Below are 27,182 nucleotides of genomic sequence, written 5' to 3'. Positions count from 1 at the left end.
TCAATATACAGTAACACAAGGTGCTAATTATCCAAAGAATGTATCATTTCTTTCATGGAGCTATTTTGGTGGTAGGCTTTTGCTTCATAAAGTGCATCTTTGAGAAGTGGAAATATTAATGCTCTATTGGAAATATAAAGAATGTGGCTTCTGGCCTAGTCAGTGGATTTATAAATCTTAATAGATCTTGTAGTTCCAAAGTTTTTATTCTAGCAGTAACTCTGGAAAAAGCTGATAATGTTTAAACCACAAAATCCAAAAACTCTCCACTGAATACTGTTCTTTAATTCCTTAATCTGTCATTCTGATGCTGGCTTAGAGGAATGTTATATTCAATTGGTGTTCTTTTGTTTATATAATGCTTACAAGGTATCTTCAAAGCTTTATTCATTACCAAATCCAAGTGTCCTCGTGTCCTTGAGACTGGATTTTCTGCGAATTGTCTGCAGCCATGAGCACTATGTTACATTAAACTTGCCCTGCAGCCTGCTTACTCCACCTGCATCACCATCACCTTCTGTTTCTTCTGCAACATCTCAGGTATGCAGAGTGTCTGAAAAAAAATTTTTAAAGCCCATGTTTGTAAGAAAGCATTCTAAACACTGGAAAAAATTATAAGTAACACTATGAATAATAGGTATGTGATAGGCTCCATACTGACTGCTTTAAAAGTATTGATCATTTGCCCTTTAGAGCAATTCTAGGAGGTAAGTTCTGTTATTCTCATTTTACATATGAAACACATTTTACGTTGGAAATACAGAAAGGTCATTAAATTACCCAAGGCCGAACGGTAATAAGTGGCAAAGCTAGGCTTTGAATCAAGGCACAGGTAGACTTTATTCTAGAGCCCAAGTTCTTATCTACTATGTTGTACTCTTCTTAGAGATTTATACACATCCATGTGAGTGAATTCACTTATATAAGCCTTTTAGATATTTTCACAAGATGGGTTTTCTTGAAGCAGATGTAAGGTTGTCTTGAGCTTGGGATGGAAGATGTTAAATAGGGATCAATACCTGTGAAAGGAAAAAAAGTGAAGCATAATTTAGCAAAGAAAGAAGTCAAACTGCAGTGCAGTCCTGGGAAAGTCCTGCCTACCTCTCTTGTACCTAGGTAACCCAAAGGAAACCAGATGGATGTTCATAGGGTTTTATTGGGTACAACTGACTTCAACAGCTAGTAGTTTCTCTCAAGGCAAATAAAGGTTGTTGTAGCAATTATTATGTATCTTATTATACAGATGGAGATTAAAGGATTTTGTGGCTTTAGTATCAGAGAAGCCTGGTTCAATCTCAGATGTTTGATAGAAAAAAAATTTTAACTTTATTTACATTGGAAAACATCAGAGAGCACCCACAACTTTTCATTTTACCTTTATGAAAAGTCTTAGGGATTGGCCTATTTTCACATACTCTTTTACCTGGCTAGCATACACTTCTTCCTAGAATGAATAAGGCTAGTGTTTCGCTTTCTTCCCACATCCTCTGCCAAAGATGTGGCCACACAGTGAAGAACAAATTAATCGTAAGTACTGTTCCTAAAACCTGTAATGAAACACAGTTGTTTATACCTAACTCCCCCCTTGAACATCTCATTCAGCCAAGAAATTAATAGAATGTCTTCCATTATCTTGTTCCCTACTTTCTTATCTACATATATTTTTCAGATTCTAATGGGTGACAGAGACCTCACTGTTTCTGGGGTAGGGGTAGGCAAGAATAATTTTTTATACTTACTAGCAAGATGATTTCTCTATAGAGAAATCTGAAACCTTTTGTTCTGAAAAATATCACATGGATGATCTTGAATGTGGATTAGAGGGAGATGAGATTGTAAACACTCTTGCCTTGAACTGTGTCTTGGAGGGATGCTATTTGCAGTATTAAAAATCTTTTAAAAACTCAATAATACGTCATTTGGATTAAGTTACTTTTTTCTCCTTCAGGTATGATACTGAAACATTAAGTGGCTAAAAGAATAAAGGGGAAAAAAAAACAGTTGGAAAAGTTTCAGTATGAGAAAAGGGAAATTGAAAATAATTAAAAGTGTTTTTTTTATCATAGTCTCCTGTACGAAAAATAGGAGTAGTTACTTTTTCCAGTGCGAATAATAGTAATGTAAAATAAACTACCCTACACAAAGTGTATCTCATATTGAGATAATGCTCGTACTGCATTTGTTGTAATGTTCTGTCTGTAGGATGTTCTGTTGCACAGCTATTATTGTTTTGTCCTACCTCACTCCCAAACAGAGTTCTGGATTTTCCACAAACGTACAAGACCAGAAGATTGCAAATATGTTTGAATTGTCTGTGCCTTTTCGCCAACAGCATTATTTGGCAGGACTTGTGTTAACAGAGCTGGCTGTCATTTTAGACCCTGATGCTGAAGGGTAAGTAGACTAGTTTTTGCCTTGTAGAATATCAGTTTGATTTTGGATAATGGGACAGAAGTATCACACCGATACTTCTAAGAATCAAAAGAATACTCTGCACCACTCGTAATCTACTTCTGTGTTTACTAAGTTCCATACCCATGTTATTTTTGCATTTCATTGATTTTAAGAAAGCCATTTTTTCATACTTTATCAATCTCCGAATTTGAGGTTTGTCTTGAACTCAGTGGCGTATTGTGGTTTATTTGGTAGCATTTCCCCCCCTTCTTAATGGTTATACAAAATATTTGTGCATATTAGTGGGTTAACTCATAGATTTATTGGTATATACAGTAGACACATTTCAATTGAGGAAAATGGTCTGGTTTTCTATTTGATTCCTTGTACAGAAAATGTGTCATTTGCCATCATACTATATAGCATTTTATTTCAAACTTTGTCCTATAAACAAATGTCTTTAGGTTTTAAGAACTTCCAAAGTTGTGTACACTTCTGTAGAATTTTTGGAAATTGATACAGTAAGGAAAGGGCATATTGTCTGGTGATTTGAATTTATAGAAATAGCTTGAGTATTATGGTGCAGCTTCCCTATAGGGTATTTCTATCTTAATAGTTATTGTTAAAAATTTCCATGATCATTATTCCTTTGGATAATAATTCCTTTTTTATCCTCATAATAGGATCTTTAGGAGTTTTTTTTTTCTTAATTCTTATTTAAATTCCAGTTAACATACACTGTAATATTAGTTTCAGGTGTACAATACAGTGATTCAACACTTGATACAGCACCCAGTGCTCATCACAACAAGTGCACTCTTTAATCCCTATCACCTCTTCCACCCCTCCCCACACACATCCCCTCTCTGGTAACCATCAGTTTGTTGTACAGAGTTAAGAGGCTGGGTCTTTTTTGTTTATCTTTTTATCTTTATTTGTTTTGTTTCATAAATTCCACCTATGTGTGAAATTGTATGTTATTTGTCTTTCTTTGACTTATATCGTGTAGTTTTTTTTTTTTTAAGTTTATTTTTGAGAGAGAGAGCATGAGCAGAGGAGGGGCAGAGAGAGAGAGAAAGAGAGGGAGGGAGAGAGAGAATCCATGGGGCTTAAACTAACAAACCATGAGTTCATGACCTGAGCCAAAATCAAGTGTTGGATGCTTAACCTGAGCAACCCAGGCACCCCTCACTTAGCTTAATACCCTCCAGATCCAGCCATGTTGTTGCAAATGGCAAGATTTCATTCTTTTTTTATGGCTAATATGCCATTGTGTGTGTGTGTGTGTGTGTGTGTGTGTGTGTGTGTGTGTATCTGTCATCTTATTTTTTTTCTTCTCAAAAATATATATTTTTTCAATATATACACACACACACGTGTATGTATACATATGTATATACGTATACGTATGCATATATATATATATTCTATATCTTCTTTATCTGTTAATGGATGATTGCTTCGATATCTTGGCTATTGTGAATAGTGCTGCAATAAACACAGAGGTGTATATCTTTTTGAATTAGTGTTTTCATATTCTTTGGGTAAAATCCAGACTTTTTTTTCTTTTCTTTTCTTTTCTTTTCTTTTTTCTTTTCTTTTCTTTTCTTCTCTTCTCTTCTCTTCTCTTTTTTTTTTTTTGAGAGAGAGAGAGAGAGAGAGAGAGAGTGTGTGTGTGTATGATGGAGGGGCAGAGGGAAAGGAAAAGAGAGAATTTCAAGCAGGCTTCACTCCCAGTGCAGAGCCTGACACAGGGCTCGATGTCATGACTGTGTGATGACCTCAGCCAAAATCAAGAGCTGGATACTTAACTGACTGAGCCACCCAGGCACCCCAAATCCAAACTTTTAATAATGGTCCTCAAAGTCCTATTTACCTGGCTTTTGTGTACTTCTGCCACTGTCTTCCCTACCCACATCCTAAAATCTAGCCATCCTGGTCTTTCTTTCTGTTTCTTTAATGTGCCAAAGTCATTCACACCTTAGGGTATTTGCACTTGGTTCTTTTCTCTGCCTGAAGCAGTGCTCACATTACTCTATGACTGTCATGTACCCATTTGCTCTTTGTGATTCTTCAGGTCTCCACTCAAATAGCATCTTCTCAGGCTTTCACTGACCATCCAGGCAAAATTAGAGCCACATTACCTTGCCACAATCATTCTTGAACATGTAGCCCTCTTTTATTTTCTACAAAACACTTATATGAAATTTGCTGCTTAATTTCGGTCTTCTCCCGTTAGAGTGTGATTTCATGAGAGCATGCACTTGATCTTTCTTTTTCACTACCATCCTTCCAATGCCTTAGAATTGTGTCTAGTACAAAGTGGATGAATACATATGCATAAATAGATATTAATTCAATGAATGAGTGACTAAGAGACTTAGATCCCATCTCTAAATTTTATATTCTTTAATGGTATATAGATAAAATACAGCATACACTGTCTTAGATCCTTGAGAGGAATGCTTTTTTACTTCATTTGCTTACTAATGAAAATAATTTTTTGAGTGGCAATAATATGTTTTAAAACCAAAGAGTTGCTCCCTAGAAACTTTCATTATAGTTAGAAAATCAAGACTGTGAAACCATACACTATGATTAAATGCTAATTTTGTAGCATAGACATAGTTCTATAGAACATGAATACCTTTACTACTGCATTTGTGACACTGAATTATTTTCGTGTCTGTGTTTGTTGCTATTCAAACTCTTTAAAAACAGGGACCATGTCTTACCCTAACACGTAGAATAGGATGTTGTAGGTCCTGCATAAACATATATTTAATAGTTGCATATGATTAAGTAATGTAGACATATGGAAAAGCTTCATGAAGATGAGTGGGTTATAGGTGGGTTGAAGTCGGTCTGGTAGCTGCAGACAGCTAAGGAATATGCACCCCGGTTTGGCAGTCATCACTGGTAATGAAAAAATTCACAAGGGAGAACATAAAAAGCAAATGACCAGAATCTGAGATTTGGATGAAATGAGAGAGAATATGAGGAAGGTTTGGAACTATTTGGAGAAAATATTGAGAAGAAAAAAGATAAGATGACAGTGTCGAGTAGATAACTGGAGAATAAAATCTGAGATATGTCATTTAGATGTGTTTCTGGACAGTGTTTAAAACTACACTTTCTGAATAAAAATCTGGAAAGAAGAAAAATCTCCAGCTTGATTTCATATATAGCAATGTAAAGTGGCAGATAAGATTAAGGACTCTGGAGTAAGACTACCTGGTTTCCAATCCCAGCTTTGAAATTGGCTGTGTGATCTAAAAAGTGATAAAAGATAGTATATACTGCAGAAGGCAGTGTGCAAGATAGTGTGCTAATAAGTATGTTACATAAACTACGCAGCTTAATTCTCACAGCTGCCTTATGAGGTAGGTAATTACCCTCATAAGTAGGGAAACAAGTTAAATATCTAAAAAATTATTTAGCTATTAAATGATAAAGCTATTACAGTACCATGTGTAAACATTCAAACTGTTAGTTTCAAAAAAAAGGGATGGGGGCTTATATATTTAAATTTAATTTAAATTTTAAATATTTAAATTTAATTTAATTTTGTTTAATAAAAGCATACATTTATTTAAATAATTAAAAATCAAATAAATTTTCTAAATTTATTTAAAAATTCCATTTACTAGGAAGTAAGCACATGCTATGGACTGTATATTCAGGAAGTTTATTACTGGGGAAATTATTATAGTAGTTTATTGCGAAGGGATACTATATAAGCTAGAAGAAACTAGTTTTAAGTAAACTTGTATTTTCAACATAGGAAAGTCTCATTTGAAAGAAAGAAGGGAAGAGTTTATGAGGGGGGCATTGAAGCTGTTGAAGAAACATGTGGTTCATTGAACATAATGCAGAAATTTCCTTTTGAGAGAAGATACAACTTTTTCTGAGACAGAAGGAATGATGGAGATACAAAGGTGCAGATGTGTTAAAAGATCTGGCCAGAGCAAATTCGGAATGGTTTTTCTTTACTAAAAGACAGAAGTTGGAGGTATAGTCTTATCCTCATACTGATGGTGATAGGCTGCAGGGGGGGAGAATGAGATGTGACACCACTGCCAGGTGTTGCCTTAAGAGTGCCTATGGAAGTTGGCCGAATGTTTAATTAGAATAGTTGGCATAGTCAAAGCACCTTTAACATAAAAAGAGGAAAAAAAAAAAAAAAAAAAAAAAAGTGATGATGAGTATTTAGCCCAGTTGAAACTGAAGGGATCGGGAAGGTGCAGGGCCTGAATGAGGTAGAATGAGCAAGGAAGTTGACTTTCAAAAGAGACATCAAAGGCAACTCTTGAGCCTATGGACTGCATAATCCATTAAGTAGAGGATTTTTCTATTAGAAAAAGGAAATAAAAGTTTAGTTTTGGTAAATGTAAACTTTTGGTAAAAGATCTAATTTGAAATAAAATTTGAAACTACTTATGATTTACTTTTTGTTTTTTGTTTTAAAATATAACCAGACTGTTCATATTCAATATGAGTATGCACTAATAAGGAGATAATGTAAAAACACTCAGATTTACTCCTCAGTGAATTTGTTTAGCATTTCTTTTTTCCCTCTATTCTTACTTTATACAGACATTTGTTAATTTTATGAGAAATGTTTTATAGAAAGACATGCAAATATATGGCAAAGTTTAAGTTAAAATTAACTCAGTACCATGACTTACTATTTGCTTTAACGATATTTACTAATCTGTGTGACCTTACTGCTGCTGCTTCTTCTTCATCTTCTTTTTAAAATAGACTGTTTGGATTGCACAAGAAAGTCATCAATATGGTACACAATTTACTATCCAGTCACGACTCAGACCCACGGTACTCTGACCCCCAGATAAAGGCTAGGGTGGCCATGTTGTATCTACCTCTGATTGGCATTATCATGGAAACTGTTCCTCAGCTGTATGACTTTACAGGTACTTAGTATATTTAAAACAAATTTTTAAAGAAAATCTCAGTGTTTAAAAATATTAGAAATAGCTCGAGGATAAAGATCTTAATTTAGGGAAAGAATTATAAGAAAATGTATACTGACATAAGTAAACTATAAATATTTAACCATATTACTGAATAACTTTGATTATGTGAGAGAATTCACTGCAAACTTTTCTTAACTGGTTCTTAAGATGAATTTTAATGATATAAGACATTTCTGTACCTACCTATTAGAAAATAGGATTTTTGGTATGAGACTATACTGTTCATCTGAAGAAAATATGTAAGAAAACTTGACAGATGTCTACCACCTTCAGTCACAATTTTATTCATATATAAGACTGAAATTAATATTCCCCTGAATATCAAGAATTATGTTTATCATTAATACTGGGTTTATAAGTTGAAGTTCCGTTGCTTTTTAAAACCTAGAACTCACAAAATTTTATTGCTCTTGCTTTCCATATTTAGAATTTATTTGCCCTAAAGGAAATAGTGTAGTTTGCATTTAAATTAACATTTAACCTGATAAAGTACTTCCAGTTCAATAAAATAAAAACAAACATTTACTAAGTACCTAATACATATTAAGAACTTCAACAGAGCTGGTGATACAGAGATAACCAACTCCATGCCTTTATGGGACTGGTTCTTGAGTGTTCAACCAGTATTTTGATCGCTAAAATGGGCTTCTTTTATTTGAAGGCAGAAATGTTTATATTATTATATCTTCTTTTACTAGCAAGTTAAAGTTCTCTACAAAACTACACATTATTGTTGTAGGAATGGGTTAATGTTTAAAATATTGTCTAAAATAAGTAAATCTAATGATAAATACTACATCTTAACAGGTTTTTCCTTTAAAGGATAATGGAGAATAGGAAAGGAAATTGCATGCTCAGTAACCATTAATTAACCTAAATGGAATTTTATTTATTTATTTTGGGATGATTTTTCCAGAAACTCACAATCAAAGAGGAAGACCAATTTGTATAGCCACTGATGACTATGAAAGTGAGAGCGGAAGCATGATAAGCCAGACAGTTGCCATGGCAATTGCAGGAACATCAGTCCCTCAGCTAACCAGGCCCGGCAGTTTCCTCCTCACATCATCGGTAAGAACAACCCTCCTGCAGAAGTTTTTTCCTGGAAAGACAGATACTTACAAGGATATCCTCTTAAATAACAGGTTATTGTATTAACTGATGCAAAAGTACTGTGAGTTTTATTTGTGGAAACATTAAGGTTCTGCTTATCTTATACTAAGTTGTTTTAAAAATTATTAATACCTCAAGGTTTATGGTATAGAGCTGTGTATTCTGTCATTCAAAATTTGAAAGTTGCCTTATTGTATATAGCCTATTTTCTTTCTTTTCTTTCTTTCTTTTTTAATGTTTGTTTATTTTTGAGAGAGAGGCAGAGCGTGAGCAGGAGCGAGGCAGAGAGAGAGGGAGACACAGAATCCGAGGCAGGCTCCAGTCTCTGAGCGGTCAGCACACAGCCTGACACAGGGCTTGAACTCATGAACCACGAGATCATGACCTGAGCCAAGGTCAGACGCTTAACCGACTGATCCACCCAGGCGCCCCTATTTTCAAAATCCATTTTATTCTTTATCAACCCTAAGAAATATTCTCACTGTTTAGCAATTGAAAATATTTTTTTTAATCTGTTAAAATTTATCCTGTTTCATGTTTAAGAAAATTGATAGGTTCTCTGCCCCTGTAATTTCCCCCCTTAAGGAACAAAGGATATGGGAGCAGAGAGGAAACAAACAGTAGACCAAGATCAAGTTCTTAAAGTTTCAAATGACGTTCTGTCAGAAAAATGCAATAATACTTATGGAAGCTAGCCTGTTGACTTAGTTTTATTGAGATAATTTATGTATCAAAAGATTCATCCATTTTAACTGTACAATTTCATGGTTTTTGATATATTTACAGATGCAGCCATCACTACAATCTAAGTTTAGAATATTTCCCCATAAAGAACCCTGAGGCCTGTTCTGTAGCCACTCCCTGTTTCCTCTCAGCCCTAGGCAGCACCTAGTCTACTTTATATCTATCTAGATTTGCCTATTCTGGACATTTCATGTAAATGGAATTACATACTGTGATCTTCTATGTCTAGCTTTGTTACTAAACATAATATTTTTGTGATTCAGCCATGTTGTAATGTATATCAGCACTTCCTTTTTTTTAATTGCCAAATAATACTCTTTTGTATTGATATACCAGATTTTCATCCATTTATCAGTCGATGATCATTTGGATCCTTTTCTCTTTTTGACTGTTAGGAATGATGCTACTGTGAACATTTGTATACATGTCTTTGTGTACGCATGTGTTTTTGTTTCTGTTAGGTAGATATCTAGAAGTGGATTTGTTGGGTCATCTGGTATCTCTGTGTTTAACATTTTTGGAAACTTCAGAATTTTCAAAGTGGCTGCACCATTTTACATTCTCACCAACAATAAATTAAGATTCCTGTTTCTCATATCCTCACCTACCTTTGCTATTATCTCTTTTTTTTATTATAACCACCTTGGTATAGAGTAGTATCTCACTGTGGTTTTGATTTGCATTTCCCTAATGTCTACTGATGTTGAGCATCTTTGTTTGCTTATTGAGACATCTTTTTCGTATGTCTTATTTAGAGAAAAGTTCATTCATATTCTTTGCCAGTTTAGTATTGTGTTACTTCCTTGTTATTGAGTTAAAAGGATTTTTTTTATATATTGAGTACAAATCCCTTATCAGATATGTGATTTGCAAATATTTTCTCCTGTTCTGTGGATTTTCTATTTGCTTTGTTGATTGTGTTGTTTGAAGTGCACAAGTTTTTAATTTTGATGAATTCAATTTATCAACTTTCTTTTATCCCTTGTACTTTATATATTATTTTGTATGTATAACATCAAAAGTACGTGTACAATTAAAGTATAACAATAAAAGAAACAATAATGTACCCACCACCCAACTTCAGAAATAGAACATTGCAAATTCCTTGGAAGTTCCCAGTCTGCCCTCAATCCAATCCCTCCTCTCAGAAGGACCACTGTGCACCATTTTGTTGACCATCCTTTTCACTTTTTAAAACTTTTCTTAGGTGAAATATACTATATATTAAAAATTACATGAATCATAAATGTACAAATTTACAAAACATTGTAAAATGAACACCTTTGTAACCACCTCTCAGGACAAAATATAGAACATTGGCTGCCTTTCAGCCAATTGGATTTTCTTCTCCACCACAGCTATCCACCACGCCACCCTCTATTCTAACTAATTGCTTAATTTTGCTTATCGTTTTACTGTTCAAGTGGGCATCCCTAAATCCTGTAGTTTAATTTTATATTTTTATTATTCATCCATATTATAAAATGTAGCTATAATTTACTGATACGCATTTCTGTATGACATTCAATTGTCTGACTATATATAAAACTATTTACCTTTTTTTTAACTTATTTTATTCTTGGATGCATGAATGGTTTCTGATTTTGGGTTATTTCAAATAGTAGTCCTATAGATTCCTTTACATGTATCCTGTATGTATATACTTTTATTCAGGATATTTCCTAGGAGTGGAATTTGCTGGGTTATAGAATCTATGTGTATCTTTATTACCAGTATACTTGGGTATTTTCCAAAGGGTTTGTCTCAGTTTATATGTTACCTGTAGTATGAGAGTTCCCATTCCTTCACATGTTCATCAGCATTTAGACTTTTCAGACTTTAGAATTTTTGTCAATCTGTAATTTATAGTTGTATCCCATTTTAGCTTTTGTTTTCCTGAGGGTATGCACTTCTTCATATATATGTTGACAATTTGAATTTTCTCTTTTGAGGTGTCTAGAGTTTTTGCCCAGTTGCCATTTGGTTGTCTGCCGTTGTTTACCATTTGTATGAGTTTTATATGTTCTTGATCAAGCCCGTTATCAATTATAAGTGGCTCAAATACTTCCTTTTTTGTGGCTTGCTTTTATCACACACTGAACAGTGATTTGGTGATTAGAGTTTCTTATTTTAAAATACTTAAGTTTGTCAATCTTTTCCTGTACAGCTAGTGTTTTTTTGTATCTTTAAAATTTTTTCCTATTTCAAGATTATGAAGATATTCCCTATGTTATTTTTTTTAACCTGATGAGTTTTTTTTGTTTTTTTTTTTGTTTTTTTTAAGGAGAAAGAGTGAGCAGGGAGGGGCAGACAGAGAGGGAGAGAGAGGATCCCAAGCAGGCTCCGTGCTGTCCACACAGAGACCATTGAGGGGCTCAGACTCACAAACCATGAGATTATGACCTGAGCCAAAATCAAGAGTCAGACGCTTTAATGGACTGAGCCACCCATGTGCCCCTCCCTATGTTTTAAATACTTTTTTGTTCTTTTATTTTAATCCTAAAATTTACCTGGAATTTTTTTATGAACAGTAGAATTTAGGGAGCCAGTTTCATTAATTTATTTATATTATACCAAATTCTCTCAACCCATTTATTAAAAAATTATTTTCCTTACTCCTCAGGAGTACTATCTATGTATGGTCTGTCATATAGAAAAAAATCCTCATGCAGGGCACTGTTGTGATGAGTACTGGGTGTTCTACGTAAGTGATGAATCACTAAATTCTACACCTGAAACTAATAATTAAACTATATATTAGGTAGCTGGAATTTAGATAAAAGCTTGGAAAAAAAAAAGAAAAAAATCCTCATGCATATTAAAAAAAATTTCTTGGCTAATTCTTGGCCCTTTGCATTTCTACATAAATTTTAGAATTAGCTCATGATGTTTCAGTAAAGTAAATAAAAACCGGTGAATCTGTGGGGATTTTGGTTAAGATTGTAATGATTCTGTGGGTTAATTTTGAGGACAATTGATACTTTTACACTACTGAATCTCCTAATCATTGAACATGAAAGGTCTACCTATTATTTAGGCCTTCTTTAATGTCTATAAATATGTACACTTTTATACTTTTCACTAAAAGAGTCCTAGTACATTTTTTGTAGATGTGTTTTTTGGTCCCTGATATTTTTTTACTTTTATAATATTATAAAATTATATAATACATATAATTATATATAATCTTATAAATGTCATATTTTTCAAAAATTATTTTTTCCAACTGTTGATTACTTTCATGTGGAAATGGAATTGATTTTATACAGTGATGTTTATTTTTAGCAGAATTGCTAAACTAATAACATATGTATAGGCTTTTTTTCTACATACATAGTCCAGTCATCTATGAATAATGGCAGTTTGTTTCTTTCAAGTTTTTCTCATAACTTATTTTATTGGCTGAAACTTCCAGTACAGTTGTTGAATACAAGTGGTGATAACATCCTTAAAGGGGAAACTGGAACACTTCATTCTTAAACGTATGTGATGTCGTTTTTGGGGATTTTTTGTTTTGGATTTTTTTTTTTTTTTTTTTTAGCTATCCTCTATTACATTATGGACGTTCTCTTCTGTTCCTAGTTTGCTAAGAGTTTTGTTTTTAATTACAAGTAGTTGAATTTTAATCATGCTTTCTTTGCATCCACTGAGACACTCATGTTATTTTGCCTTTTTTGGTTTTTTTTTTTAATGTTTATTTTTGAGAGAGACAGAACACAAGCAGAGAGGCAGAGAGACAGGGAGACACAAAATCCGAAGCAGGCTGTAGACTTCGAGCTGTCAGCACAGAGTCCAATGCGGGGCTCGAACCCACAAACCATGAGATCATGACCTGAACCGAAGTTGGACACTTAACCAACTGAGCCCCCCAGGCACCTGTTATTTTGCTTTTTAATCTTTTACTGAGGCCCCTTTCAATTGATTTTCTAGTATTAAACCTACCTTCAGTTCCTGAATTAAACCCAGCTTTTTTTCATGATTGTGTATTAATGGATTTTATGTGCTGTAATTTAAGATACGTGTATTTATGTTTGTCAGTAAAACTGCTTGTAATGTTTTTCTCATAATGTTCTTTACAAATTTTGGAATCACGGTTAGGTAAGCCAATTTAAATGAGCCAGGGAATTTGCCCTTTTATGCTGTCTGTAGAGACTTGTTTAAAATTGGAGTTATTTCTTCCTGGAGTATTTGGGGAAATTGTGGGTGAGGCCATCTGTACTTGGAGTTTTCTTTTTTGAAAGTTTAAAAAGTACTGATTTAATTTCTTTAATGACTCTAAGACTGTTGAAGTTTTCTATTTCCTTTTATAGTGGTTTCTGTAAATTTTATTCTAATAGAAATTTATTAAAATCTATTGGCATACAAAATTCAAATATCTTCTATAATCTTTTTAGTGTCTATACCATCTGTAGTAAATATAAATGGTTTCATTTATGTGTCTGATTTTTTTGTACATTTGTCTTAAATCAGTCTCAGTAGAAATTTGTGTATATCTTTAGTCTTTATAAAGAACCAATTTGGGTTCTTTTGAATGTTTATCTTCATTATTTAACGTCTTCTACTTTTTTTGCATTTATAGTTTTCTTTCTCTCACTTCTTGGTGGATGTTTAACTTAATAATTTTCATCCTTTCTTCTTTGGTACATATTTTAAGCCTGTATATTTTCCTTTAATTATTGTTTTAGTTACATGCCACAGTTTATATGTAGCATTTTTATTATTCAGTTCAAAATATATCTGAAGTTCATTATGATTATTTTTGTCTTTTATACCCTAAGTTTTTGTTTTAAAATATCTAGTCATAGGAAAATTTCTCATAATCCTTTGTTTCTGATTTTGACCTGATTTCATGATCAGAGAACTTTGTGTAGTTTTTCAGTTTGTTATATTTGTTACAGCTGGTTTCATGGTCTTGTATTTAGTCAGTTTTTGCAAATAGCTCATGTATTTGAAAGTGCATATTCTTTAGTGTATTTCAGTGTTCGGTATTTGTCCATTACACCTGTTATTTCAAATTTGTTAGTCTTCTTGTTTAAACCTTTGTTCTTTTTACTGAATTCTGTCTGCTTATTCTAATATCCCATTAAAATCATGGCTTTTTAATAACTTGTCATTTCCTAAGGATTCATTTCCTTTGAGGCCTTATTATGAAATACCTAATTTTAATTGTTAGTTTTTTGATGGATTGCACCTTTTATCAACATGAATTGTAAGACTTTTTATTTTGCCTTCAAGTCTATTTTGTATTGTATTAGTAGAAGATGTCTGTCTTCTAAGATATATATATGAGTTTTTCCATCCTTCTCCTTTCAACATTTTTTTCTTATGTTTTAAATGTTTGAAAATTATGTTTTACATGTCTTTTATAATCAACATGTAGTTAGATTTTTGTCTTAAATTTTTAAAATCTAGTCTGTTCATTTTTGTCTTTCACTAGAGTTTTTAAAAGCCACTTAATTTAGGGGCACCTGGGTGGCTCAGTCAGTTAAGCATCCAACTTTGGCTCGGGTCATGATCTCGCTGTTCGTGAATTCGAGCACTGCATTGGGCTCTGTGCTGACAGCTCAGAGCCTGGAGCCTGCGTCAGATTCTGTGTCTCCCTCTCTCTATCCCTCCCCTGTTCTCTCTCTCTCTCTCAAAAATAAATAATAAAACATTAAAAAAATTTTTTAGGGTGCCTGGGTGGCTCAGTCGGTTAAGCATACAGCTTCGGCTGAGGTCATGATCTCATGTTCATGGGTTTGAGCCCCTCAATGGGCTCTGTGCTGACAGCTCAAAGCCTGGAGCCTGCTTCAGATTCTGTGTCTCGTCTCTCTTACTCTCCTCCATCCGAGCTCTCTCTCTCTCTCTCTCTCTCTCTCAAAACTAAACATTAAAAAAATTTTTTAATAAAATCCACTTAATTTGATATAACTAAATTTAATGTACTTAACATTCTTTAATTTTACTTCATATTGTCCCACCCCGTATGCCTTTTTGTCTCATTTATTGTTTTTTTTTGATTATTTTTTTCCTTTCATTCATTTTCCTTGTTCTATTTTTTTCCTTTCTTCTACTTTAGAAGTTATACATTCTGTTTCTTTTTTTCATTGTATTACAAATCACTGTATACTTCCTTAAATTAAATTCCATCTCATTTAATCATTACCCTTACTTTCACATTGGTTAATAGAAGGATCTTAGAACAGGTTGATTATTTACCTTTCTGCTTACTTAAATGCTATTTTCATGCGTTTTTAATAGTATATATCATTAAACTTCAAGAGACATTATTATTACTTGTATGGCTATATAAATTTAATTATCATTTAAATTTGCACATGTGTTCACCACTGTATTTGCTTTTTTCCCAAATTTGTGACCTTCCATAAGAAATACTGTATCATTTAGAATATTCCGTGCTATGGTGATGAACTTTCTGTGTTTCTTTGAAAAATATCTTTATTTGACCTTCATTCTTAAGGTTTTTGTATTTTGTGTTTTTTTGAAATAGCATCTGAGTATCCTGTTTTCTTTCAGCATGCTAAGGGCTTTGTCTCCACTGTCTTCTCATTTCCATTACTGCTACTTTTTTTATTTTTAAAGTTCATTTATTTATTTTGAGAGAGAGAAAGAATATAAGTGGAGAGGGGCAGAGAGAGAGAGAATCCCAATCAGGCTCTGGGGAGCTGCATATGGGGCTCAAACTCCAGAATGGTGGAATCATGACCTGAGCCGAAGTCAAGAGTTGGTCACTTAACTGACTGCACCACCCAAACACACTTCAATTACTGCTTTAGCTGCGTCTTGGGCGCTTGGGTGGCTCAGTTGGTTAAGCATCTGACTCTTGATTTCAGCTCAGGTCGTAATCTCATGGTTTATGAGATTGAGCCCCACATAGAGCTGTGTGCTGACAGCATGAAGCCTGCTTGGGATTCTCTGTCTCCCTCTCCCTCTCTCTCTCTCTGTCTCTGTCTCTCTGTGTGTGCACCTCCCCAGCTTACTTTTTTTTTTTTTTTTAATTTTTTTTTTCAACGTTTATTTATTTTTGGGACAGAGAGAGACAGAGCATGAACGGGGGAGGGGCAGAGAGAGAGGGAGACACAGAATCGGAAACAGGCTCCAGGCTCCGAGCCATCAGCCCAGAGCCTGACGCGGGGCTCGAACTCACGGACCGCGAGATCGTGACCTGGCTGAAGTCGGACACTTAACCGACTGCGCCACCTAGGCGCCCCCCCCAGCTCACTCTTAAGTACGTGTGCTCTGTCTCTCTCTCTCTCAAAAATAAGTAAATAAACTAAAAAAAAACCCCATTCTCTCTCCCTCTGCCCTTTCCCTTACCCTGCTCATGTTTTCTCTCTCTCTCTTAAAAAAAAAAAAAAAAAAGGTGTTGAACTATTGCTTCTTTAAAGATAATCTGTCTCTCCCGCCACCTCTTTTTTATGATATTATCCTTAGAATTGGTCTTCTGTGGTTTCATTCTGTTGCATCTAGTTTTGAATTTCTTTATGTTTGTTCTGCTTGGTATTTTTTTTTTTTGGACTTCTTAAATGTGTAGTTCAGCATCTTCAGTTCTATGAAATTCTAGACTATTATCTGCCCAAATATGTCCTCTTCTTCATTCTGTCTCTCCTCTTTTTATATTCCAGTTAAGCTTATGTTAGTCCTCTTTATTGCATCCTCTGTGTCTCTTCTCTTCTTCTGTATAGTCCATCTTGTTGTTAACCTGTTCTTCACACTGGGTTGTTGTTGCTATCTTCCAGTTTACTAATTCTCTCCTTAATTCTACCTAATATTACTTTAAATCACTCCATTGAGTTCTTAATTTGGTTATTGTGTGATTTGGTTAAGTGAGTTTATGTAGGTGAATTCACTTATATGTGCAAGCATAGTGAACATAGATAAGTGTTTGATTTCTCTCTGGAGCCACCCTTTCTTCTGCATTTGAATCTCAGGCCTGCTACTTAGTGCAAAATACCTGTATAGAATACTTCTCGGTGTCTTAGTTTTCTTTGACTATAAGATGTGGTGAGTAATAATATTTATCTTTTTGGATGGGTGCAAGGGATAAATAAGTTATTATGCATAAAGTGTTCAGTACAGTGCCTAGCACAGAGTAAGCATCATAGAAGAGTCGACTGCTATCATTTTTATCATCTAGGATGGAGGGGAGAGTAAGGTAGTAGTTGAGATCATGACTCCAACAGTTAAGTATGTTAAACTTTCCTTTGTCTTTTCTTCTCAACATCCCTTCCAAGGCTTTCTTATTATTAGTTAGTATATTTACTTAACCAAAGCTTAGAATGTAGTATAATGGTAAGGAATATAAGCTTTGGAGTCTGGTTAACCTGGACTAAAATCTTGGCTTAATCTCTAGCTTTTCATTTTCTTACGTTTAAACTAGAAATAACAGTGATTAATACTATCTCAGAAATCATTGTGAGAGTCAAATGAGAAATGATTAGCACAGTGTCTAGCACATCTCAAATGTTCTGTCATCATCATCACCGTTAATTGTCATCCTATATTCTTGTCTGTAAAACTAAGATGATACAACCTGCTTGGTAATACTGTTGGAGGACTAAATGAAATAATGTACAGAAAGAGCTTAGCATGATGATTAGAACAGAGTAAATATGGAATAAATGGTATTGTAGACAAGTTTTTATTCCTAATTTTTCATTTTTTTTTCATTTTTTTCATTTTCACATGCTGTATTACAAGTGCAGATTGAAGACTGAAGATAGCACCTTCACCTTATTTCTCTAAGTGAAATAAGTCTAAGTCTTATGTATGGTCTAAGACTCTTCCCTTTTGTCAGTGGCCCTTGAGAGGAATCCATGGTTCTTTAAGCCTGATAAACATTTTGTTATTACTGTTCTGCTCTATTCTTATACCACTTTATGGAGTCATTTGCTTTTTCTTTTACCATATTATATCAGACATGATGAACATAGATATCTTAGTTTTAATAGTGGATCTGTTATGTTTTTCCCTTGTTTCTTTCAGTGTTTATTGTCTACAGGAAACCCTACCATATAAATTAAAACAATCTTTCAATGCCAGAAAAAGTTATTAAGCTTCAGGACCTGAAGTTTAAGGCTCTATATGACTTATTCAAGTATTGTCTAAATCAAATGGTTCTTTTTAAATATTTGATTTTTTAAGCAATTTTTGTTTTATTACAGTTAGAAGAAAACAGTTGACAACCCCAGAAAAGAAATGGCCATTGATCAGTCTGTCTCATTCTACTGTTCTTTATTTTCAGAGTGGTAGGCAACATACTACCTTTTCAGCAGAATCGAGTCGGAGCCTTTTGATCTGTCTACTTTGGGTTCTCAAGAATGCAGATGAGACAGTTCTACAAAAGTGGTTCACAGATCTCTCAGTCCTACAGCTAAACCGGCTATTAGATTTGCTTTATCTCTGCGTATCTTGCTTTGAGTACAAAGTAAGTGATCACTATGCCATTGCAGAGAAAAATGAGAAAGAAAACATAATGTGGAAAAGGAAGAAGGAAATTTCCTCAATGGCTCTTCTTTGCTAATGTTTAAATTTTAGGGAAAGAAAGTGTTTGAAAGAATGAATAGTTTGACCTTTAAGAAATCAAAAGACATGAGAGCAAAGCTTGAAGAAGCTATTCTTGGGAGCATAGGTGCTAGGCAAGAAATGGTGCGCCGAAGCCGAGGACAGCTTGGTATGTACACATTATCTTCTCCTTCTGGTGAGAATTTTTTCAGTTTCTTTGAAATATTTATTACAGTGGTCATTGTTGCAAATCTTCAGTGATTCGACACTTTTTTTAAAAAAGTGTTTTAAATGAAACTCTGAATTAACTTGAATAACCACATCTCTCTAGGGATTCAAGTTCGAGTCCTGAGTAGGGTGAACATATTTCCTGATTTGTTCTGGACAGTCTCAGTTTATTCCTGTTGTCCTTATGTGATTATGAATAGCATCCCTTATCTTTTAAAATAGATGTTTTAAAAGCAGTTTTAGGTCCATAGCAAAATCGAGCTAACAGTACAGAGATTCCCTGTATACTCCCTAGCACACAGGCATAGCCTTACCTATTATCAACATCCCTCAGCAGAGTGGTGTACTTGTTACAGCTGGTGAACCTGCACTGACACATCATTATCACCCAAAGTCCATAATTGACACTAGGATTCACTCTCAGTTTCATACTTGCTACATTGCATCACTTCTTACTCTTAAAATAAATTTCCTAGTTTGTACAATGAATTAAAATAGCCTGTATTTCAGGGAAAGATATTGTCCCTCAGCCTCAGGTATCAGGGAGAGAAACCAGTTAGTAGCATTTGAGGTCTGTTTCTACTCCCAGATACTGCTATCCTTTAGTCATATAACCTTGACCAGGTCACTCCATCTCCTCACTTTCCTTTTCCTTATCTGCTTTTGATTGTTTTGGGAATTTAGAAGGTAGTGTAACTAACTGATCTTTCATCATTGTAGTGAGCCACGTGTGTTTAAACATTTCATAAATTCTGAAGTCACAAATAATGACGTTGCTGAGAGCTCCTTAGGGTCAGGGACATGGCCTAGTCACCTGTATACATGACATATGCTAATAGTTCAATGTATATTTGACTTAAAAGAGGAATGCACATTTACATGAATATTTTTAATGTTTTCTGATAAGCCATAAGCATAGTGATCATTTATTCAAGTTAACTTAAATATCTTTTATATGCTATTTATGGTTGGAATTTCATAATAATACAGAATCTTTGCCTTTGGAATTAAGAGCACCGTTTGCTTTTTTTCCCCCACTTTAGTTGTATGCAATGTATAGTGTACTTACAGATTTATTATGTACAACAACCTTCTAAAAAAGAATGAAAATGAGGGACCCCTGGGTAGCTCAATCGGTTAAGTGCCTGACTTCGGCTCAGATCATGACCTCGCTGTTTGTGGGTTCGAGCCCCACTCTGGGCTGTGTGCTGACAGCTAGGAGCCTGGAGCCTGCTTTGGATTCTGTGTCTCCCTCCCTCTCCCCCTCTACCACCGTGTTCTGTCTCTCAAAAATGAATAAACATTTAAAAAATATATATGAAAATGAACTTTTATTTAGTTCATTTAATTATTACCAAAATCTAATGAAGATTATCTTCAACCTTTAAGTTAAAGAAAATAAAACTCACCAGAGGTAAATAACTTGCCTACGATCATAAACTAAGTGACAGAACCAGGCTCTTTTGACTTCCGATGTAGTGTTCTGTATATTCTACTGCACCTCTTTCTAAAGTTTCTTGTTGGAGAGAGTGGCACTGTTAGTAGTATGTTATGTTTTTAAACCTGTAGCCTTGGGACAGTCATCTTTGTTTGAATGTAGAAATTGAAATTCTATATGTAGAATCTAAAGGAAATAAATGAATAAACTCCTAGATACCTCTGTTAGTGGTGCCCTAGGTGCGGGGGGAGAGGAGGGCAGAGAGGATGGAGGTGTCAAGAGGTACAAATGTCCAGTTATAAAATACTTAAGTACTGGGATGTAATGTATAGCATGGTGACTACAGTTTATACTATATTGTACATTTGAAAGTTACTAAGAGAGTAGGTTTTAAGTTCTCATCATAGGAAAATTATAATATGTGGTAATGGATATTGACTAGATTTAGAGTGGTGATCATTTCATAAATGTATACAGATATTGAATCATATTGTACACCTGAAACAAATATAATGACATACGTCTGTTGTATCTTAATTTTTAAAAAATTGAAGTTCTTAGAAAAATAAGACCTTTGCAATTCTTATTTGAATTTGGACACCCAAGTTATGTCACCCAATGATAGACATTGGGTGATAAGAGATGAGGGACAATTTCATGGGGGGAAGAAAGTTAATGATAAAAATGTAAATAGATCCCAGATATTTGTTTTGTTAACTGGGTAAATACAGGCATATCTTTTTTGTTTTCTTTTACCAAATTTTTTAAAGATAGAGGTTTCATAATAAAAAAAGAGGTGGGAAGAGAAGGAAAGTGAAGGGAAGGGAGAGAAAGCAGAAGACTTATCCAGACATGTCCTTTATTGTGTAGCATATTTGCTTCTCATTATTTTTTTTTTTAAGTTTATTTATTTTGAGAGAGAGAGCACACGCACACAAATGTGAGGGGTAGAGAGGAGAGGAGAGAGTGAGAATTCCAGGCAGGCTCCATGCTGTCAACTCAGAGCCCAACTTGAGGCTCAATCCCACAACCCTAGGATCATGAACTAAGCCAAAATCAAGAGTTGGATGCTTAACCAACTGAGCCACCCAGGTGCCTCATTTCTCATTATTTTTAAAATTTCTACTTGGACTCTAAATTTTTACTTTCCTTTTTCTTTGCATTCTCCCAACCAATTTAAAATCTCAGGCTTTTCAAAAAGAAGCATTAGTTTTCTAGTTGAAAGTCTGAAGTCATGGCTAATTCCTTCCTTTAAGTGTAAATCTCTCCACAATTCTCAATACCTTCGTCACTTCTGCTGGATTTGTATGAACCAGTTCTGTCACTGCTGCCCCTTCTGGGAGCCCACAGCATTCTGTCTGCTTTCTATCCCAGAAGCCTTGTATGAAAGCCCTCTTCTTTCTCCTGTCCTGTCTTCTGTGGACCAAATAATAATTCCTAATTGTTTTAGGAATCCTTCTTACTTTGTTTCTATATTAAAGAAAAGCTTATTGAACTTCAGTATTGCCAGACACCTTGTCAACCCTAAACATAAAGGGGTGGACAAAATGGCATAATCTCCATTCTTAAGTAGCTTATATTCTTGTGATGATAAGTGCTGTGGAGAGAACTAAAGCCAATTAAGAGGAAAGGAAGTGTTGGGGAGTTGGGGAAGACCTTTATGTGGAGGTGATGAATGATTGGTCAATGAAAATTTGTGGGAAGCACAGTCACATAAGAGGAACAACCACTATTACAGAGGTCCTAAATCAGGAGCAATATAGAAAACACACAAAATAAGTGTGGTGGCATAAGTAGGAGAGAGAGTGTGGTAGGAAATAAGGTCTTATAAGACCCACGTAGGGCCTAATAAGCCATGGTTTAGGTTCAGAGAAAACAGTGTTAGAAAGTTTGCTTATATAAAAGGGCATTTGGTTTTTTTATATATAATGCAGGTAATATATTTCTGCTATAACTGTTATAAAAAAGTGAAAAAAATTTTTGAGAGAGAGAGAGAGTCAGAGCGTGAGCAGAGGAGGGGCAGAGAGAGAGGGAGACACAGAATCTGAAGCAGGCTCCAGGCTCCAGACTGTCAGCACAGAACCTGATGTGGGTCTTGAACTCAAGAGCCATGAGATCATGACCTGAGCCGAAGTTGGATGCTTAACTGACAGAGCCACCCGGGCGCCCCATAAAACATTTTTAATAAAAAGTACCATCGTTAGTTTTTGCGACCTGTAGTGAGGATAAAATGGCTGTGTATAAAGTTAACATTGTGCAGTATATCTTATATATTTGCAAATACACATATAGGTGGTCCAAATGAAACAGCACTTTAAAAATGGTTTTGAAATTTATTTGACAGAGAGAAGCCCATCTGGAAGTGCCTTTGGAAGTCAAGAAAATCTGAGGTGGAGAAAGGATATGACTCACTGGCGTCAAAACACTGAGAAGCTTGACAAGTAATATAACGTATTTTATGTTACTGATGGGCTTGTTGGATTTCAAATGCAGGAGGAAAATGGCTAATTTTATTGTTTTATATATATATTAGGTATTCAAATCTTAGACAACAAAATAGGTTTAATTTTTTTGGTGTCTGTTTGTTTTGAGAGAGCGCATGTGTGTGAGTGGGGGAAGGGCAGAGAGAGAGAGAGAGAGAGAGAGAGAGAGAGAGAGAGAGAATCCTAAGCAGGCTCTGTGCTGACAGCCTCAATCCCATGAACTGTGAGATCATGACCTGAGCCAGAATCGAGAGTCGGACACTTAACCAACTGAGACACCCAGGCACCCAGTTATATTTAATGTTTAAATTTTAGATTAAAAAATATTTAGAGGAAGAATTTTTCATGTGGTATAGTAAAGCAAAATGTTACCCATTTTGTTTCCAACAACTGTCTCCAAAAATATGCCTTTGAAATACATTCTGCAACAGTTTTTTAATGTAATTTGGGAGTGCACTGAACTTCATATTTCAGGGATCCAAGAATTAGAAAGCTAATCTTTGTCCTCTTGGAGCTTAAAATATAATTAAGAGAAAGACAGAAACACTACAGGTCTTCTGTTTCTAGCATGGAGGTAAGCTAGGAACACTAATTGACCCCTACTGCCAAAAACAACTAAAAATGCACTTCCTGAGAGCTTGTACCTAATGAGCTGGACCTTCAGTGTAAGGGGCACCAAAAATAATCCCTTCTTACTGCCCATGTGACCTCAGGTAAAATTGCTTAGCTTGAAACTTGGCATTGAGTCAAGGGGCTGAAATTTTTGTCTTGAGAATTTGTAATTACAAGTTAGGCCTCAAGTAGCTTGACTGGCCCAATAAACTTTGAGAATATGATGACAAGCTCATTCAGGTTTGCCTAGTACTACACCCAGTGTTAGCACTGAATGTTCATCCCAGGGAATCCCTCAGTCCTGTCCTAAAGTAAACCAGGCTGCTCAGTCACGCTACCTGAGGACCATCTTCAGACCAGGCTGTCAAGGATTTTCACAGATAAACTTGCAGAAGTACACAGATAGTAACATCATAGACCATAGGAAACACTGCCTTATGCAAGCCAGTAGAGTGAGAAATCACAGACTTGCTACCATATAGATGAGAGTTTGGATTACCAGAAACTGTCGTAGTCTCTTCAGGCTGTAACAAAATAGAACACAGTGCATTGCTTATAAACAACAGCAATTTATTTCTGACAGTTTTGGAGGCTGGGAATTCCAAGATCATGGCACCTTCGGTTTGATGTCTAGTGAAGACCCTCATCAGGGTTACAGCAAAAATGCTGTCTTTGGTGGAAGAGCAAGCAGACTCCCTGGGCCTCTTTCATAAAGGCATTAATCTCCATTCATGAGGGCTCTGCCCTGATGACCTAATTACCTTCCAAAGACCCTACCTGCTAATACTATCACCTTGGGCATTAGATTTTTAACATGAATTTTGTGATGACACAAATACTCAGACTATAGCAGGTATTAAATACAATATAAATACTTAAAAATTCTTAAACTTTGAGTATGTCCACTTTTCTCTCCTCGTCTGTTCAAGTCCATTTCTTTATTTTTTCCAGGTGTGTTTTGTTTTTTAGAAATCACAAAGGATAGGGCTGCCAGGTGGCTCAGTCAGTCGAGCATCTGACTCTTGTCTTTGGCTCAGGTCTTGATCTCACGGTGTGTGAGTTCGAGCCCCAAGTGGGGCTCTGCATTGACAGCACAGAGCCTGCTTGGATTCTCTTTCCCTCTCTCTTTGCCCCTCCTCTGCTGGTGTGCACGTGTGCACTCGCTCTCTCTCTAAATAAATAAATAAACTTAAAAAAAAAAAAGAAATCACAAAGCAGTGAGATGCTATGATATTAGTATATTGCTTTCTTTTGCATTTGTATAATGTGTTTTCTCTGCATGTCTTGCTGCTGTGTTTTAAGGAAGCTTTTTTTTTTTTTTTTTTTTTTTTTTTTTTTTTTTTTTTTTTTTTTTTTTTTTTTTTGGTGTTTTCCTGATTCTTTTTGTTTAAACCATCATGTTATTGTCAGGTTTTTTCACAAAATCTTGCTGAAATTTTAAGTTTGAACATATATATATTTCCCAATTTAATTCTAACTATGTTGTATTTTCTCCTTTAATTTATAAAATGTAAATTCATGAACTATTCTCCTAAGTGGTAGTAATAAAGATTCAGAGGTTTAAACATCCAGAAACTTTGAAAAGTTAACATTTAAAATGTTCTTGTTCTTCCACCTTGATTTATGTGTTTGTTTTGTCTATGTAGGTGTAATTGTTTCTATATCTATCTATCTATCTATCTATCTATCTATCACTACTAAAATAAACGTCAATTTTACCCATAAATCATGTGGAGCTATTCTTAATATTACTCTTTATATTTTTAATAAATACTAGTCTTTAAGAAAACCACTTTATTGCATCAGTTTGTTTTGTTTCTACTGAGTGATTCTGTCCAGAGTTTGGGGAAGAGTTAAATCACTTTCTGTATCAAAATTGCTGTATCAAAAATCTATAGCAAAATTTTTTTCTATTTTTGATAACAAAAATACTGAGAAATTATGTGACAATTTGGAAAAAAATAAGTACTTTTATCCTAAGTAAATATGTCGAAAATCCTTGAAGGAGTAAGATGAACACTAAATATTTTGAGTATTGCTTTACATGAAGCAGCCCTAAATACAAGCCCACATAGCACCACCTAGTGTCTGTGCCATTGAGAATAAAAAATAAGCTCCTGCGTTTGCCACATCTCTGAAAGCTAAACATTTGTTTTCAGTGGTATTGTAGAATTACAATGGGATGTGAAAATCTGTACTGACGTGGTTGACAAAATGTAGGGTAAAAGAAAACACTTATAATGTGTAAAATAATTGTCTTTTTATTCTCTTACAAGTTTTCTTTAAGGCAAATACTGACAAACGGTTCCAAGTTTTTTATTTCTACGTATCTTTAAGTCTTTTTTGAATTGTGGATCTATTGGCTCTTTTAAAAGGTAAATATACTTATAATATTTTGTATTAGATCAAGAGCAGAGATTGAGCATGAAGCACTGATTGATGGAAATCTGGCTACTGAAGCAAACCTAATCATTTTGGATACATTAGAGATTGTTGTCCAGGTAAGAACACAAACAAGAAGGATTTAAAGTATAGATTTGGTGAATTGGGGTTGTGCAAAAAACATTTATTGAGCCATAATTCATCTATTTTTAAAATTTATTTATTTTTAAATTGCAGACGGTTTCTGTAACAGAATCCAAAGAGAGCATCCTTGGTGGGGTGCTAAAAGTCCTACTGCATAGCATGGCCTGTAACCAAAGTGCAGTTTATCTACAACACTGTTTCGCTACACAGAGAGCCCTGGTTTCAAAGGTAGGTTATTTTTGTACCTTCAGTCTTGTCCAACTTGGCTTTCTTTCTTTATATTGTCTAAGATCGTTTAACACTCCTTGGTTAATATAGTAAAAATTTTAAGGTGCGCCTGGGTGGCTCAGTCGGTTGAGCTTCCGACTTTGGCTCAGGTCATGATCTCACGGTTTGTGGATTTGTGCCCCGCATCAGGCTCTGTGCTGACAGCTTGGAGCCTGGAGCCTGCTTCAGATTCTGTGTCTCCCTCTCTCTTTGCTCCCCCCCTGCTCACATGCTGTCTCTCAAAAATAAATAAAGATTAAAAAATTGAAAAAAAATTTTAATAATAACCTAAGACCCATGATTCTTTTTTGCCTCTCTTCTACTAGTTGCCTTTTCAGTTCTCTCTTATTTGGAACATTTGTAACCAGTTTGGGGCTTAAAAAACTAGTTTTGGGGGCGCCTGAGTGGTTCAGTCAGTTAAGTGTCTGACTTCGGCTCAGGTCACGATCTCACAGTTTGTGAGTTCGAGCCCTGCGTCGGGCTCTCTGTTGGTGGCTCGGAGCCTGGAGCCTGCTTCGGGTTCTGTGTCTCCCTCTCTCTCTCTGCCCCTTCCCTGTTCATGCTCTTGTCTCACTCTCTCTCAAAAATAAACATTAAAAAAAAAGTTTTGTTGTGGAGAAGAGCTTGAAATTAATAACTGATTTAAAATATGGGGCTTTCCTTGTTTTCTCTTAATCTCCTTCTGTCATTAACTTGATTTATTTAAGAATTTAAGGTATAAGTAGTCATTCCGTTGACATTAACTTACCCCGTGGATGAATAGGAGGTACTTCCATTTGTTCAACTACTTCAGATATTTATTTCCTATGTTGGTTTTCTGAACGTAGGTATATTCTTAAATCTTGAAGGTATCTATTTCATCATAGTTATCTA

At 34.9% G+C, this 27,182-nt stretch overlaps 1 protein-coding gene across 8 annotated transcripts in view; it reads left to right on the top strand.

The window, feature by feature from the left end:
- The window catches only part of DOCK7 (dedicator of cytokinesis 7), a 226,890-nt gene that overhangs the window by 160,725 nt on the left and 38,983 nt on the right, over positions 1 to 27,182 (top strand). For 4 of the 8 annotated variants that reach the window (XM_030324340.2, XM_030324339.1, XM_030324334.1 and 1 more), the window contains 9 exons: positions 370 to 540; positions 2,255 to 2,394; positions 7,159 to 7,328; positions 8,308 to 8,462; positions 18,496 to 18,678; positions 18,789 to 18,924; positions 22,766 to 22,862; positions 25,921 to 26,017; positions 26,136 to 26,270. In XM_030324340.2, coding sequence (XP_030180200.1) covers positions 370 to 540; positions 2,255 to 2,394; positions 7,159 to 7,328; positions 8,308 to 8,462; positions 18,496 to 18,678; positions 18,789 to 18,924; positions 22,766 to 22,862; positions 25,921 to 26,017; positions 26,136 to 26,270 — 1,284 coding nt within the window. Of the gene's footprint in view, positions 1 to 369; positions 541 to 2,254; positions 2,395 to 7,158; positions 7,329 to 8,307; positions 8,463 to 18,495; positions 18,679 to 18,788; positions 18,952 to 22,765; positions 22,863 to 25,920; positions 26,018 to 26,135; positions 26,271 to 27,182 lie in introns of all 8 variants that reach the window. The other 4 variants (XM_030324338.1, XM_030324336.1, XM_030324332.1 and 1 more) reach the window with 1 other exon arrangement.

The sequence above is a fragment of the Lynx canadensis genome, chromosome C1 (genome assembly GCF_007474595.2).
Source record: "Lynx canadensis isolate LIC74 chromosome C1, mLynCan4.pri.v2, whole genome shotgun sequence".
NCBI classification, from domain to species: Eukaryota; Metazoa; Chordata; class Mammalia; order Carnivora; family Felidae; genus Lynx; species Lynx canadensis.
The sequence above is the reverse complement of the archived record's forward strand: the minus strand, read 5'-3'. Positions and strand labels throughout refer to the sequence as shown.